Source organism: Camarhynchus parvulus, chromosome 2, assembly GCF_901933205.1.
Source record: "Camarhynchus parvulus chromosome 2, STF_HiC, whole genome shotgun sequence".
Taxonomy (NCBI): Eukaryota; Metazoa; Chordata; class Aves; order Passeriformes; family Thraupidae; genus Camarhynchus; species Camarhynchus parvulus.
In genome coordinates, this window is record NC_044572.1 from 53,410,986 (window position 1) to 53,425,428 (window position 14,443).

The following is a 14,443-nucleotide window of genomic DNA, read 5'->3' on the forward strand; positions in this document are numbered from 1 at the left end:
CACAGAAGGGAGTGAAAAGAAGTTTCCAACTCATGTCCTCTACTTGTCCTCAAGGCAGTAGCCGGCAAGAGTGAATGTTGACAACTGCTCAGGACACACAAATGACAAATCTCTTGGCAACCTTGCAGCCCTGAAGAGATTTGTGAAACTCTTACTGTTTCAAGTATCTTAGACACAAAACAAAAACCAAACAGCATTACAGGAAGAGAGACTTTAAAATGCACTTCTGTTTGGAGCAATTTACCCATAATATATCTAATACTTTTTCTAAGAAAAAAATTGTTCTTAAATTCAGTTCCTCTCCCTGACTTTTTTAACTGACAATACTGCACTTTGAGTAGGCAAAGTGCAGGAAAGTCTTCATTAGTTTTTATGGCTTGCTATTTAAGTACAGGGGAAAACAATACCAAACTTTGACTATGAAACCAGACATAGTGTGTGTGATCTTGAATGCAGGTATGAGACTTGAAATCCTTTGAAAAAATATTTCATAAATTACTAGTTTTCAAACATCCCTCAGCATTTGTAATGTTGACACATTGCATTAAAAATCACTAACTTAGAGAAAAGTAATCTAAATGAATTGGTAAAAAGACATATCCTGCATCTAATAAAGTAGAGCGTGTATTTTACTAGGTGTTCCAGTTTTCATCACATAATAACCATCATTGTACAATCGTATTTAATTCACATACATCACTGCCCCCTTTTTTTCTTTTACTTTTCTATTACCAGTTTAAAATTAACAGTCTGTGGTTTGTACTTTCTCTTCAGCTTGCCTTATTATCTATTCTGTTTTATCTGCTAGGCTAGGTGAAATTTTTCTTCACGAATACATTGCCATATCCAGAGTAAAATGGCATCATTTCACTGAGAGCAACGGGGCCACACTGATTAACCTTATGTGCTCAGACAGCACTGTCAGCTTTGTCCTTCTCACTGGATTATTCCTGTGAAGGAATCCTTAGTATCCTAACTGGACTTTGTATTAATGGTACCTTGCATAGTTTATCTGTGCTCCCTCCATGGAAGTTCATGCCACTTCTAGCAAACATAATTTTGAATTAAATTCATGGCTAAGCACTTTCAGGCTTCTAAAACTGGTGTAATTTATTACATTCAAAGGCTAATTAATACTTGCTTTTAGGGTCTGAAAATGAAGTAATGAAGTGCTAAACTCCCGCACACCTGTATTGGCTTCAGAACTTTCCTGGAACTAATATTGCTCTGGGTTCAATGAATGAGTTTAAACTCTTTGAGTAACACTGAACCAGTCTGGAGCAAGTTGCTTCAAATGGACTTTTAATTACAAGATCTGTGACATACAGATTTACAGGCATGTATACATAATCTCACTGGTATATAGGTGCACCTGTACATGTAAATGTGCATGCAGTACGTGCCTCTGTAGTCTGCATTCTTTATGTTGCTCAGCTCCTTAGATTTTACACTTTCCAAAGGCAGAATTCTTGCCATTCATGTTTCTGGTGTTTCTGGTGAGAAACATCCACCACTTTCTAATACAAGATGTAAGTGACCTCTGAAACAATCTCCCTGAATGCCCCCCTCCCATAACCTACATGAGCTTTGTGCAGGAGGCTACATACATGGTTATATTTTCACAGAGCCTGATACAGATGCAACTTTCTGTAATACTGGTGAATTTCACTTTTATTCACTTTGTGGCACTTCTCTGCCATTCACACTTCTTGAAAGAAGGTATGAAATGAAGCTATTATTGCACGATAGAGCATTATATTCCCTTCTCTAGATTACCCACAGTACCTGACCATAGAGAATAAAGCCCTATGTTGCACATATGTGAAGGTCTAGTTATAGTAGGACCTGTTTCAGTGGGGTTAGACTTGGACTGAATTTGACTCAGCCTGAACTGAAACAAAGCCTTCATTTACAACATATTGCAAGCAATTAATTAGAAAGCTTTTATTGTAAGAAAGGCTTTCAGTCAAAGTCAGAGCTGCATCTAACTTAGGCAGACCCCAATGAGTGAAAATAAAACAAAAAAACACCTATATTGCTGACACAATTAACAAATTCTTTATCTGACACATCCTATCCTAACGAGCTTCTTGCAAAACATTGTTTTTAATGTATTTTGTTCTACCTGTGCTATGCTAAACATGTCCTTTTTAATTTCATTAACCAGCATTTAAGCGTGTCCTTTTACACAGATATAATTATAGAAATATACAAACTTACAGTCAAAAACACAAATCAAAGGTAAGAATTAAGTAGTTAGATTTAAGTAAAGGTTAGATTCAAATTCTCAGATAGGGTCTTCTGCTTCATTGTGCAGTTGTCAGCAATCTGGGCATGGAGTTGAGAAATGAAAAAAATTATATCTGCATATGTGACAAAATTATTTTGAGCAGCATGGTGAAAGCTAAGTGGTTATCTTTAGAGCCCAGTGTGCTAGATGAATGAGCAATACTGATAGCAAGATGCATATCGACACTGAAATGGAGGCAGAGCTACTCATACACTGGTTCTAAATTAACTGAGACAAATGACAAGAAGCACTTGCTTGTCTCAATGCAGAATTCAATGAAGGAATGAAAATTTGATCAACATGAAGCTATGGCAAATACATGTTAAAAGAACTGGCTAGAGAAAAAAACCTGAAAAAATCATGGTGCATATAATTTGCTGCTCCTCCCCTGGAATATTATTACATGTAGTAGAAGGAGACTTTTAGACAGTATCAGCAGAAAAAACAATGCAAGAACTCTAAGGAGCAGACTGAAAACAACATCAGAAAGGAGCTGAATAAGAGGAGACGTAATAAGAATATATAAAATATTGAATAAAGAAGGAAGATTGAGAACATGAGGGCTTCCTGTCTTATAACTGAGACATTCTGTTCAATTCAAAAACTGGATAATTTAAACCTGATAAAAGGATACTCTTTCCTTTTTTTTAATAAAGTGTATAATTATACTGTTGGGCTCTCTACTAAAGATACTTTCACTTTTCTCTGTTGATAACTTTATACTTCATTTGGATATCTTAACTCTATTTTTATTTTTCTCTTCATTTTCTCTTTGTATTTGCAAAGGAAAACTGGAAAAATTATTACCTAGTCACTCATCTCTAGCTACAACGCACTGACTCAATATACAACAATCATTCTATACAAGGAGCTTATATGAGGAAATAATTGAGAATCCAATACCTGCTTGCAGAAACACAACTCTTGTCTTCCTCACTGATGTTAATCCATTGCTGTCTAAGCTCACTCTACAAACCTGGCTATCCCTTTCCAGTGCTCTTTGTGAAAGTATCCTTGCCACCATTCCCTGATGCTTCAGATCAACCCAGAGCAAGGGACAGGAGCCAGAGCAGCCAGGGCCTGGCTGTAATTAACCACACTGTGTTAATTATTCTGATGCTATCAGGGAAGCAGGGCAGCACATGGGGAAAAAAAAGAAAGTGCTACTGTGTTTTCTTAGTTTCTTTCAAGGAGATCCCAAAGGGCTCTTGTGCTCACATGAAACTGAATTTTCACAGCTTATGAGATGGCTAAGTTATATTCACAGTTTTATCTGCCTAGACCCAAAGAAAGTCCCTTGTAGTAGGTGGAATTACTGACTTAAACACCTCGAATGTGACAGGGAATTCAGATCACTTTCTGAAAACTAACTTTGTAATTTTGGTATCACAGCATTGCCAAGGAACTAGAGGTTCTAAATTTCTAATCTTATAGAACATGAAGTCCCAGTCTCCTGTGTTTATTAAAAACCAGTTAATCTTTTGTAAAGGTTTTGAATCAGTACTCTTAATATCATGGGAAGTGATTACCCCCTCTATACTCACTCTAAACCATGCTGTCTCTCAAAAAGAAGTGCTACTGAAGTGCAAAGTCTAATAATTGTCACAGGTAGCAGATATAATATTAAGTACATCTTGACAAAGGATTAATAGCAGGGGTGCTGCACTGCAGGACTGAGGCAGGTAACCAAATGAGTAAATGTCAAATGAAGGATTATCCTCATTTGATGCTACTTCACACATCTCCTTTCTGCATAATCTCTCCCAGCTGAGACCTAAACCAGGTGTTTTCAAATGCACAAAGTAGAAGCTCTACCTAGTGTGCAAAAGGAGATCCACTATTAGCTGTCAGCAGGAGTGTCATCTCCTTTTCAAGTACTCAGCCAGGAGTCAGGGCACAGCCCTGCACTGCCAGCTGACAATGGCAGAGCACCCGCCAGGCCCAGCTCTCTGGATTGTGCTGAACTACTACTAGTATTTATTATTCAATCTACCCATGTCAAAGACCAGAGCCCTTCTGTGCTTGGCTTTGTACAAACAGAGACCAAAATGTGGTCTCTTTTGACCTGATTTCATCCTCAACATCCCACAGTGCTCATATAGAGGATCCAACGCTGAAAAGCTGTGTGAAGCACAGGATGCAATCTTTCAGCCTCTTTTTTTAGCCAATGCAAAGACCAGTGAGGTCCTGGAGACACTTTCTAAACACAAGTAGTACCTTTACAAAAATGGGTGTGAAAGAGCATTGAGCCCACAAAATTAAACATACCAGAAGTAAACCTGCCCAAATCTTCCTGTGCTGACTCATCAGCTTTTGGTTATGTGACAGCATGCCCCTTTTCCCCTCTGCAAGATTCTTAACTCATTCAGCCCACAAGACACACAGTAGCCTTCAGCAAGAGGCCCTCTGATACTTTTCTTCTCTGTGCCCAGAGTAATGCCCATAGGCCTTCCTTCCCTTGTATTTAAACCATCAGTGAATAAATAATTACTGAAACCCTCCTGAGCTTCTCCACTGTGCTCATCACAGTATAATCTAATTGCTTCACAAAACATTAATGCTTTCAACCTCCCTCTGAGGTGAAGGGGAAGGATTCATTTTGAACAGGAACATGAATCAAAGAAAGATGGAGGCAAAAAGTGTCACTCGATGGGGTTGCCCAATTTCAGGCAAGAAGATCTGGGCTAGTTAACATGATGCGGTATACAAAATGTTCAAAACAGCTGTCAGCATCTTCAAGTCATGGCTGTGAGCAATTTGGCTCTTGTGCAAAATTAAGAGTGGTAGGCTGGGACTCCAGAAGACAAACTGAGCCTGGTGGTCACTCCTGACTAGTTCAGTTTGCTCAGCATCAGTCTGGAATTGTGTTGCAAGAGCACAGTCTGCCCTGTGGGCAGCAAACAACCAGGTACGAGGCTCCCTCTTCTTTTAGGCTGTCTGGGACAGATGAGGCAGTGTCCTGTGGTTCTCACTGATCCACAGATGATGCTCAGCTGTTCAGGCTGTGCACTGAAGAAGACAGGGGCCCTATAAATACTGCGCAACCCTGAAGTTAAAGATGGTATCAGAGCACAATCACAAGGGGGCAGTACCTTCATTCTCTGAATGACTGGCTTCTGCCTGCTTTATTTTGCAGCCTTTCCTCTCTCCTGCTGCAAGTCTATGCTGTGTTATAGAAAGGCATTTTGTGCCAACTTGCTTAGCCTGTACAGTTTCTGGGCTGACTCCTGTCTCCTCTAAAGACTGCTTTCTGTTTCACAAAACTGTTATGGCTGGACAGACAGCTGAGCCTCCACAGGCTTCCCAAGGAGGCACCAGAGCTGCAGCTGCAGGGAAAAGTCCTCCTTCCTATCTGCGGGCCCTGGACTGGAACATGCTGAGTGCTCAGTTTATTTAACACATGCTAATAGAAACCTCTTAAGGGCTTATCACTTGGCTAAATGGGACAATTTCTCAAGAACAGCAGAGATCACATCTATATCATCTAGGCAACTTTCCTGGCAAAGTTCAGCTTCCCAGTAAAAAGGCAATAGTTCTTCTAGTTTGAACAGAAAAATCTCTTCTTCCCGAACTTCATTTGGATAAATTAATAACCTTGCTGATGTTTTTTGGAATTATTCAGCATTAGATAGGCATTTACCATGAAAAATGATGCCAAGTGTAAACTATTTGGACTAAGTTAAAAAAGGTAGGAAACAGCATCAAGAAGTAGAAGGACTATGTAATGTTAAGTATAGTTAATGCTACTGATACTATTGAAAATAGAAATCCTTCCTGTCTTGCAATTCCATCTAGTGCCTTGCTGAATTGTACCATTTTCTTGCAGCAACTCTGATGACATTAAGCTACAAGTTTCCAGAAGCTGGCATTTTAAACCAGGAAATGTTTTTTTTCTAGACTTAGGTCACAGTTGCTGACAGGATTTTAAATGGGATGAACCTATGCTTTTATTCAATACAACAGTTCTTGTGTTGAATGCATTATTTGCAAGACAGTGAATATTAAATTAGGTTTTACTGACAGTCCTGTTGGCATTTAGTCTTGGAATTTATTAAGGCAATGAAATGCGGTTTGGGTTTAATACCTTACATCACTGTTTATTTTGGTTTATATAGACAGGTTCACACAGGAGAAGTTAAAGGGCACCAACAGAGGTGAGCTGCAAAGCAGGAAGAAGAGTTCTCCCTTCCCTTCCTTTCAAAAGAATGGAAGTGTACATTTCCAGCTTTGCATGCTGAATGGACATACTCTTATCAAAATGAAAAAAAAAATCTTAATTCAAAATCATGTGAAATTTTGCATTATGCATTCCTGGGAAGTATGACCAGGAAGAGCTGAAAGCTTTGCTCAGCCACAGGTTGAGTCACACAAGCATTGCTTTCTTCAGGGACACCAGTTCACAAGACTCACTTTGAACACTCTCTACCATCCTTACTCAGTCTTTGCCCACAACTCCCTCCAGTTCCACAACTGTTTTCAACAAAACTATTCATCTGACTCCAGCTTTGCTTTGGAAGAGTAAAAGGACAAAAGACTTTTGTCACTGTAGAGACTATGCCAACTTTCACGCACTATTTGCTATAAGCTTTGGGAAAGGAGTTTAGTTATCAAGTGCCATCCCATCTTAATGACAGAGCAGATAGCACAGCTCCGCACAGTTCCACATATCTGACATATGTGGTCCAACTGCTGCCAGCCATTGATATAAATCACATTCCTCAATAAGGAGCTTCATAGCTGGGACCATGGCTCCACTGACTGCCAGGCTGTATTGAGAGCAATACCTGTACCTGTGAAATACCGCACAGCTACTCAAGTACGTCAGAGCTACAAAGCACAACTATTTAAAAGCGCTTAAAAAGGAAAACACAGCACTTACACTAATACCAATATTTGCAGTGCTGTCACTCTCAGAGTTTGTTAGGCTCATGGTTTCTAACACACCAGTTGTTGTCCCATCTTCTACAGTGAAAACCCCCATAGCCCATTTTCAAAGCTGTAAATGCGTCATTTTTGCCACAGAGGCATTTCAGAGATTTCACAGAACATTCTGAGTTGGATGGGACCCATGAAGCTCATCAAATCTGACTTTTTAAGTGAATGGCCCATACAGGGGGTCAAACCATGACCTTGGTAATGTTTTGAGCCTTGCCTACAATGGGCCCCCCATCTCAAGAAACTACTGTAGGGACTTGCTCCTTTGCTTTATTGCAAATTGAAGATGGAAGCTGCTGCTAAGCCAGGGCCTAGAAACACTCCTTGAGAGTTATAAATGCAAGCCCATCTTCTGACACTTTGGAGAGATGGAGGATTTTTTTTTAGAATACCAAAGGAGCTTCTCTCAGTTAACATATAACTATGCCACAAATACAAAAGTGTCCTGCAGTTGCATCTCCATTTTTCCTGCTGCAGTTCTTAATTTTCTTCCACTCCCTTTTTTCTTTTTACATTATTCCTTTAGTTCCCTCTCCTTTGTGCCCTATTTGCTTCCCTTTTCTGCACAACTTCTGTCCATCTTTTCATTTGCTACTCTGCTATTCTGCATCCAGAACAACCATTCCTGACTGTTTTCTTGCACACACAAGTGAAGCAGCCAAGTGAAAATCACAGCATTTCTGATGACAGTACTTCCTTGGTACCAAAAAAAAAAATTAACCAGAGAATGTCAAATCTTTCAAGACATGAAAACATGGAAAAAAAATTGAACACCCAAAAGTTACAGCCAAACATTTGGATTGAACAGTACCATATTTCTCTTCTTTATTTTCTGATGATTGTAATGTAGGAAGGTTTCACTGTCCATCATATCTATGGGTAGAAGAACCCAAGTGAGTTAAGTCACAAACCTATCCTAGAGTTTCTTCTCTGAAAACGGATACTGGACACACAAACACACACTGTTCCTGCTGGTCAGACAAAACATTACCTGCCCTGGACAATAATAGGCCAAAAAGTTCCTTGTGATTACCTTTCTGAGCAAGAAAAAAAATATTTTATACTTTAAATTAAGCTCCAATGAACATACGTTATAGAAAATGCAAAATGCACATATTCACAAAAAAACCCCACAAGTAAATTAAAGACGTATGTATTCACATTTGCATGTGTGTGACACATAAATGAGAATGTACAATTCAGGTAGAAAAAGCAATTCTTACCTTATTGCACTTGCAGATAAGTGGCCATAAGAACCACTGGCTGACGAACTGCTACGAGAATTATTGAGAATTGTGACCAAGGAATTTGGAGAGGTCCGTATCATGGTCTGAAGGTCAAAGCTGTGGTCAGACAGGGGGGATATGGACAACGTGCGCTTCCGGCTTGGTCTGGCCGATAGCCTCGGACTCGGGAACCTGGCACCTGGTATGGAAACACAAATAATTATCCACAAGGACTTCATTAGATTTATTTGTTATTAGTGATGAGTAGAGGGAGACACCAGCACACTGTGACAAGCCCGCTCTCTTCATTTGTGATCTACTGGCCACGATTGAGGAAAATTAGGAAGAAAAATCTTTCTTCCTATGGCTTACCTCAGGGGAGCTCTGTTTATTAATGTGCAAGCAAAATGATAAATGGCTAAACAAAAGGAAAAGACTTTTATGAGTTATCCCTCTCATTTCTGGTGATTTATGAATCTGATGGCTTCTTAGACATTCACATCATTAATTCAACCATGAGCAATGAGACAGTGGTTCAGATCTGGGATACCAGCAAGCCCAAACCCACAGCACTTTAATACATACAGCCAAACCTACACATGTCAAATAGAGTACAGAAATGAAGAGGCAGCTTTCCCTTTGTTGACCATAACTCTGCCAGGTGGGTATTGTATGCAAAACTAAAAATCAGGACTAAAACAAACACTAAAAGGGCCAGCTCTATCAGCAGAATTCAGCTTAACATTCAGAGAATTAAAATGAGAAACAGTATGCTTTATTTGAATTTGTCCAAGATCCCATCATATTCTTTTTTGGGGGCGTATAGGGGCCTACAACTGCTAAATTTCTTTAAAATTAGACTTTTCAAAGCAGCAAGGTGAAGGCAAACATACCGATATCACTTAAATACACATTACATTTCTAAATTTTATGTCCTGTTCTGAAAATCTCTGCCTCTTCTGATCTATTTTACCATGTCATCCCAACTCTCTGTAGTCCTGACAGAAGATGTATCACCTTAAATTTATTCCCTTTGTTTAATTATTTTCTATCTTGGTTGAAAGTAAGGAGAGAATTAGCTTCCCCACTGCACACTGAACAATTTCCTTTAACAGTACAGCTGCTTCTACCTTTTTAATCCCTTTAACCTGTAGTGAAGGACTGAATCCTAATGATCATGACAGCCAGGGTCATGCAGGTCTTAGGTTTGATGCCTACTTTACAGCTACTTCTCCTAGAGTCCCTGACATTCTCTGCAACTTGCTAATAATTCACAGTTGGCCACAAGCATCCAGTATAGGCCTGACTTTCTTAAATCTTTGTGTCCAGGATCTTTTTTTTTTTTTTTTTTGCAGGGTATTGAAGTTTACATGTCCAACAATAACCAGGAGAAGAGCCCAAATTACTCTAATTAGACTCATCTCAACATCAGAGCTAGATTAGAATCTATTAGTATGCTTTCTCACACACCTGAGTGAGTTTCCCTTCTTTCTGTGTATGCTAGCCAAGATTTTAATACAGTATTGGGGCTGCCATGTTATTGCTGTTGTGGCTGTGTGATCAGATCTCCATTTATAACCCTTATCCTCTTTGGCATCTGGGTAGTACAGAGTTTTGTTCCTTCTTGCTCTATCTCCAGAAAAAGCCTTAGCCCACACAGCTCCAGTCTCTCAATGAATATTCAAGCTCTTGATTCATCATTTAAAATTTAGGTATAGCCATTTGTTTATTTGTAAAACCTACCACATGCTATTTTTTGAAATCTGTTTTATGTCCTTTTCAGGGGCTTGCTATTGTACTGTGTCTGATATTTTATTAGTGCTGTGCTTCATGTCTTTCAAAGGCAGAGATCTTTTACTTGTGCTGAAGTAAGAAACAACAGTGATCAGCAGCTATAAGAAACTACAATATATCTAACAAGGAAATACAACATACATACCATGGTAAAACAAAAATAGTAGTAATTTGCACTTGCATCTTTAATCCACAATTTTTCTCTACCGACTGTTCAGCTGGAATGAATTAAAACAATGCCTCTGAAGTTAGTGCTTGTAATGTAATTTACCCCAGATGAGGATACAATTCAAATTCTTTATCATGGTTTTACAAGGGCATAGCTAAGTACAGACATTATACTCCCTGCAGTGCCCTGCACATTCTCAAAAGCTGCTATGACTTCCCTCCTCCTCACCCTTTCTGGACTGAACCAGTCTCCTTTCCCCCTTGTCTGTCATGCTATGGCTCTTGCACGTCTGCCCACTGCTTGCTACACCTTCGCCTTTCCTGCCAGCTGCTGCCAGGGCATCCCTGTGTCCACTCTGGATGCACCAGATCTGTGGCCAGGGATGGAGAAGGACACTCCTTACAGCTGCCAGGGGCAGTACCAGGGCTTGAGCCACACATACAGTAGTCTCAGGCTTCCTGTATTCCTCCAGGCAGCACCTCCAGGCCCCATCTAGCTCTGGGAATTCAGCAGGCCCCTCCATCTACCTGCGACAAATCTCCTAAAGGAGGTTTTGCAGGATGCTGCAAAAAGGGAATATTTCTGCTACAGCCAGGCAAGAGCTCTACCAAGTCTGACCACAGGAGACAGGGATTCAATTCAAGGGGGGCCACGACTTCTAAAACTGAAAATACAATTGAATGGAATTACTGGTTTGCCCTATCTTTGTGGTTTAATTAGGTCTCACACGCCTAAAAAGTCTTAACCACGAGCTGGCCACTCATTACAGGACATTTGCTTAACAATTAATTTAGCATAACATGAATTTGCTACTATGCTACTATAAAAAGGAATAGGTCACAATTTGTCAGTGTCTCTGAATACTAAACCCAACTTTCCAGCCTAGCCCAGCTTTTATTTTAAAAACAAACACTTCAATATTTATTTAGCAATTTGAGATGTTCATCTGCTCACAGTGCTCTCCCATCAAAGTATTACATTCCCTATTCAATAATGCTTTAAAATCAGAAAATGAAGGAGCACTGATTCACTAAAAATCCATTTACCTCTGTGGAAATGCTGACAGAAAAACATCAGCTTTGGCAAAGCACGCAAATGGAAGTTGACAGTGAAGATTTGCTTAAAAATGTCACCCTTTTGGAGTAGACATTATAGAAATAAAAAGTCAGTTGTAGACAGTAAAGACTTGAGTGTGCCAACAAAAAATCCAGCAGGTGTCAGAAGAAAAGATCTTATTCTGAGGTGGAGATCAATTTTAAAATAACAGATATCTATCTTCATTATAAATTTCAAAAATGGAATATGCCATCCAGCAAATTTGCCCATGAATTTGATTTCTGAGTTGAAGTTTTTAGCATTGCTTAATCATTTATAAGGCAATCTTCAGACATGTATCATTTATTCCATCCCTTTAAATCAAACTTCGTCAAACCTTTTTTATTCCCTTCCTTTAAATCAAACTTCTTTGAACATGTCTCAGGCACTAGTTTTTATTAAAGGCTGTGAACATGGGACATTTAGGGGGAGTGGGTTTAAAGTCAAACCTTTTTTCTTTCCTTCTTTTCCTTCTGCCTTCTGTTTACAGACATGTAAAAACTTTGTTTTCACTTTAATAAAGTTTATAATAAATTTTGTCTTAGTTTTCAAGATGATAAATCTGTCATCAGGATGAGAGAAGGAATGGCTTTGATACCACACCCTCATTCTCCAACTGCGCTTTGACAAACAGAAACCAAATCCAGTCCAAAGCTTCTCGCTCTGGCTTAACTCTCCGGGCTGGTGTTTTGGTCTGGCTGGGATCATGTTCATTTTTTCCCACTGCAGCCCTCACAGTGCTGTACTTTGCAGTGGTAGCTGGAAAGAAGTTTTGGCTGCTGCGGAGCAGTGCTGGCACAGCACTGTCTGCCAACACTCTCCCCATTAGCAGGCTGGAAGTGGGCAAGATCCTGGGAGGGGACACAAACAGGCCTGCTGACCCAAACTGGCCAAAGGGATATTCCACACCATATGATGTCAGCTCAGACATAAAGGCTAAGAAAAGGAAGGGGTGAGGGAGCATTCATTAATTACAATGTTTGCCTTCCAGAGCAACCCCTCCACGTGTTGGAGCCCTGCTTCCCAGGAAGTGGATGGACATAGATTGTTGGTGGGAAGTAGAGAATAAAAAATTTTATTTTCTCTTTGCTTCTGCACATGCAATCTTTCGCTTTTGCCTGAGTAAACTGCCTTATCTCAACCTACGTGTTGTTTTCCATCTATTTTTCTCTCCCATATCCAGCTGAGAAGAGGGACTGATAGAGCAGTTTGGTGGGCATCTGGCATCCAGCCAAGGTCAATGCACCACAGCTCACCACAGCTGGGTCAGGGTCTCTAATGCCAAAAGGAGTAGGTCATTATCAAATACCTTTAAAAAAGAGAAAACTCCTATTCTGAGTGAGGATAGACAAATGTAAATCTGAGTGAGGATATTATTAATTTGGAATCTCGAAACCTCAGGGAACATGCTTATGTTCCACTGAACTTCATTTAGGAGAGTAGAACATACTCCCCAAGTGAAAAATGCACCTATTGACCCAAATTAAAATTGTTATAATGCTTAAAGACAGTTTTGGCATTCAACATCTTTACAGCCACAATTTCAGTTGTGGTGATGTCAGTAACTTCCACATCTACTCCGCCCCTTTTTTGATGCTAAACTTAAAGGTAACAGATAAATCTGACTTTTTTAGAACAAGCAAGAAGATGGCAAGGCTTGCTTAGGGTCTCTGGCCACCAAAACTGAAGAAAATCTTTATAGCAGCAGAGAAAATTTTGGTCCAGTTTTCATGCCACTCAGGACAGGAGGAAGAAGAATTACAATTAAGCACGCATAATCTTGGTTTTATTCTTCTACCATGTATTAGACAGTTCATGGACAGTGAAGTTCAGAGTTTCAAGAAGTCTGCTGGTCCTTGGATAAGATTTAACCTCTGATTAACAATTCTCCCAGTCTTATAATCCTCATTTGAAATCAGTTTTCCAGCACCACAGAGCAAATCTGAAGACCCCAAACTGCATTTACTGTACGTAACACACTTTGGAAGTCAGCGTATGCTGGTGTTGGAATTATTATTTGCACTACAGGAGGGGTAGAGATTCCAAATTTCTGTGCTAGATGCTGTATAAGCACACAATTAGGAGACAGACTTGCTTCACAAAAGAAGAACAATGTCTTGCTTGTATCTATTTGGTTGCCGTGTGGGATAAATGAGCAGCAGCCTTTCAGTCAGTTGAGTCAACTTGCTCAGAATTTGATAGCAGATAATGAGGGAAACTACTCATGTGTCTTCTGCTTCCTTTGACAAGTCTGGGCAAAGGCAAAAGACTACTTTTAAGATCACCATACAAATCTTTAAAAAGAAAGATCCAAACAAATGGCATTGCTTCCCATTGATCACTGTACTTTGTTATTAAATGCATACGCGGGCATTCTTATTGGGGATTTTTATGAAGTCTTAATATCAGCTTCCTGCTAATTGTTTTGTTCTTGTTTCTAATCTAAAAATCTGACAAAGAAGAAAGGGGTTTTCTTCAGCATGATGAATGATAGGACATTCAGATTCCTACTTAATGACAATTAATTTACTGTATACCCATGCAAGTTAAGATACTTTTAATTAGTTTTTACAAAGTAAAAGGGTAACTTCATACTCTATTTAGATAAAAGCAGCTATTGCCTGACTAAACACATTCTCATCAAATACAGAAGGTGAGCTGAGTGACCTTACTAGGATTCACTCTTATTTTAATTCTCTATTTACTGTTTAAAAATAACCCATTTGCATAATAGTGCAGTTTTTGTCTCTAACTCTGAAAAAATGCCTAATTGAAAAGTTGCTGGTATAATTAATCTCAAATGTGTGATCTTAATTTTTAAAAACAAACACAAAACAAATTAAAGTGTGCATTTCAAATGTATCCTAGCCAGAGCTGGTGAACACAAATATCCTTATTAAAGATGGTATTTGGGCACCTTTTATGAATGGGATG

The 14,443-nt window shown here is 39.3% G+C and overlaps 1 protein-coding gene across 7 annotated transcripts in view; it reads right to left on the bottom strand.

Moving 5' to 3' along the window:
• The window catches only part of GLI3 (GLI family zinc finger 3), a 206,749-nt gene that overhangs the window by 50,263 nt on the left and 142,043 nt on the right, over window positions 1-14,443 (bottom strand). For all 7 annotated transcript variants that reach the window (XM_030943798.1, XM_030943800.1, XM_030943794.1 and 4 more), the window contains one exon: window positions 8,449-8,650. In XM_030943798.1, the coding sequence (XP_030799658.1) occupies window positions 8,449-8,650 (202 nt within the window). The remainder of the gene's footprint in view (window positions 1-8,448; window positions 8,651-14,443) is intronic.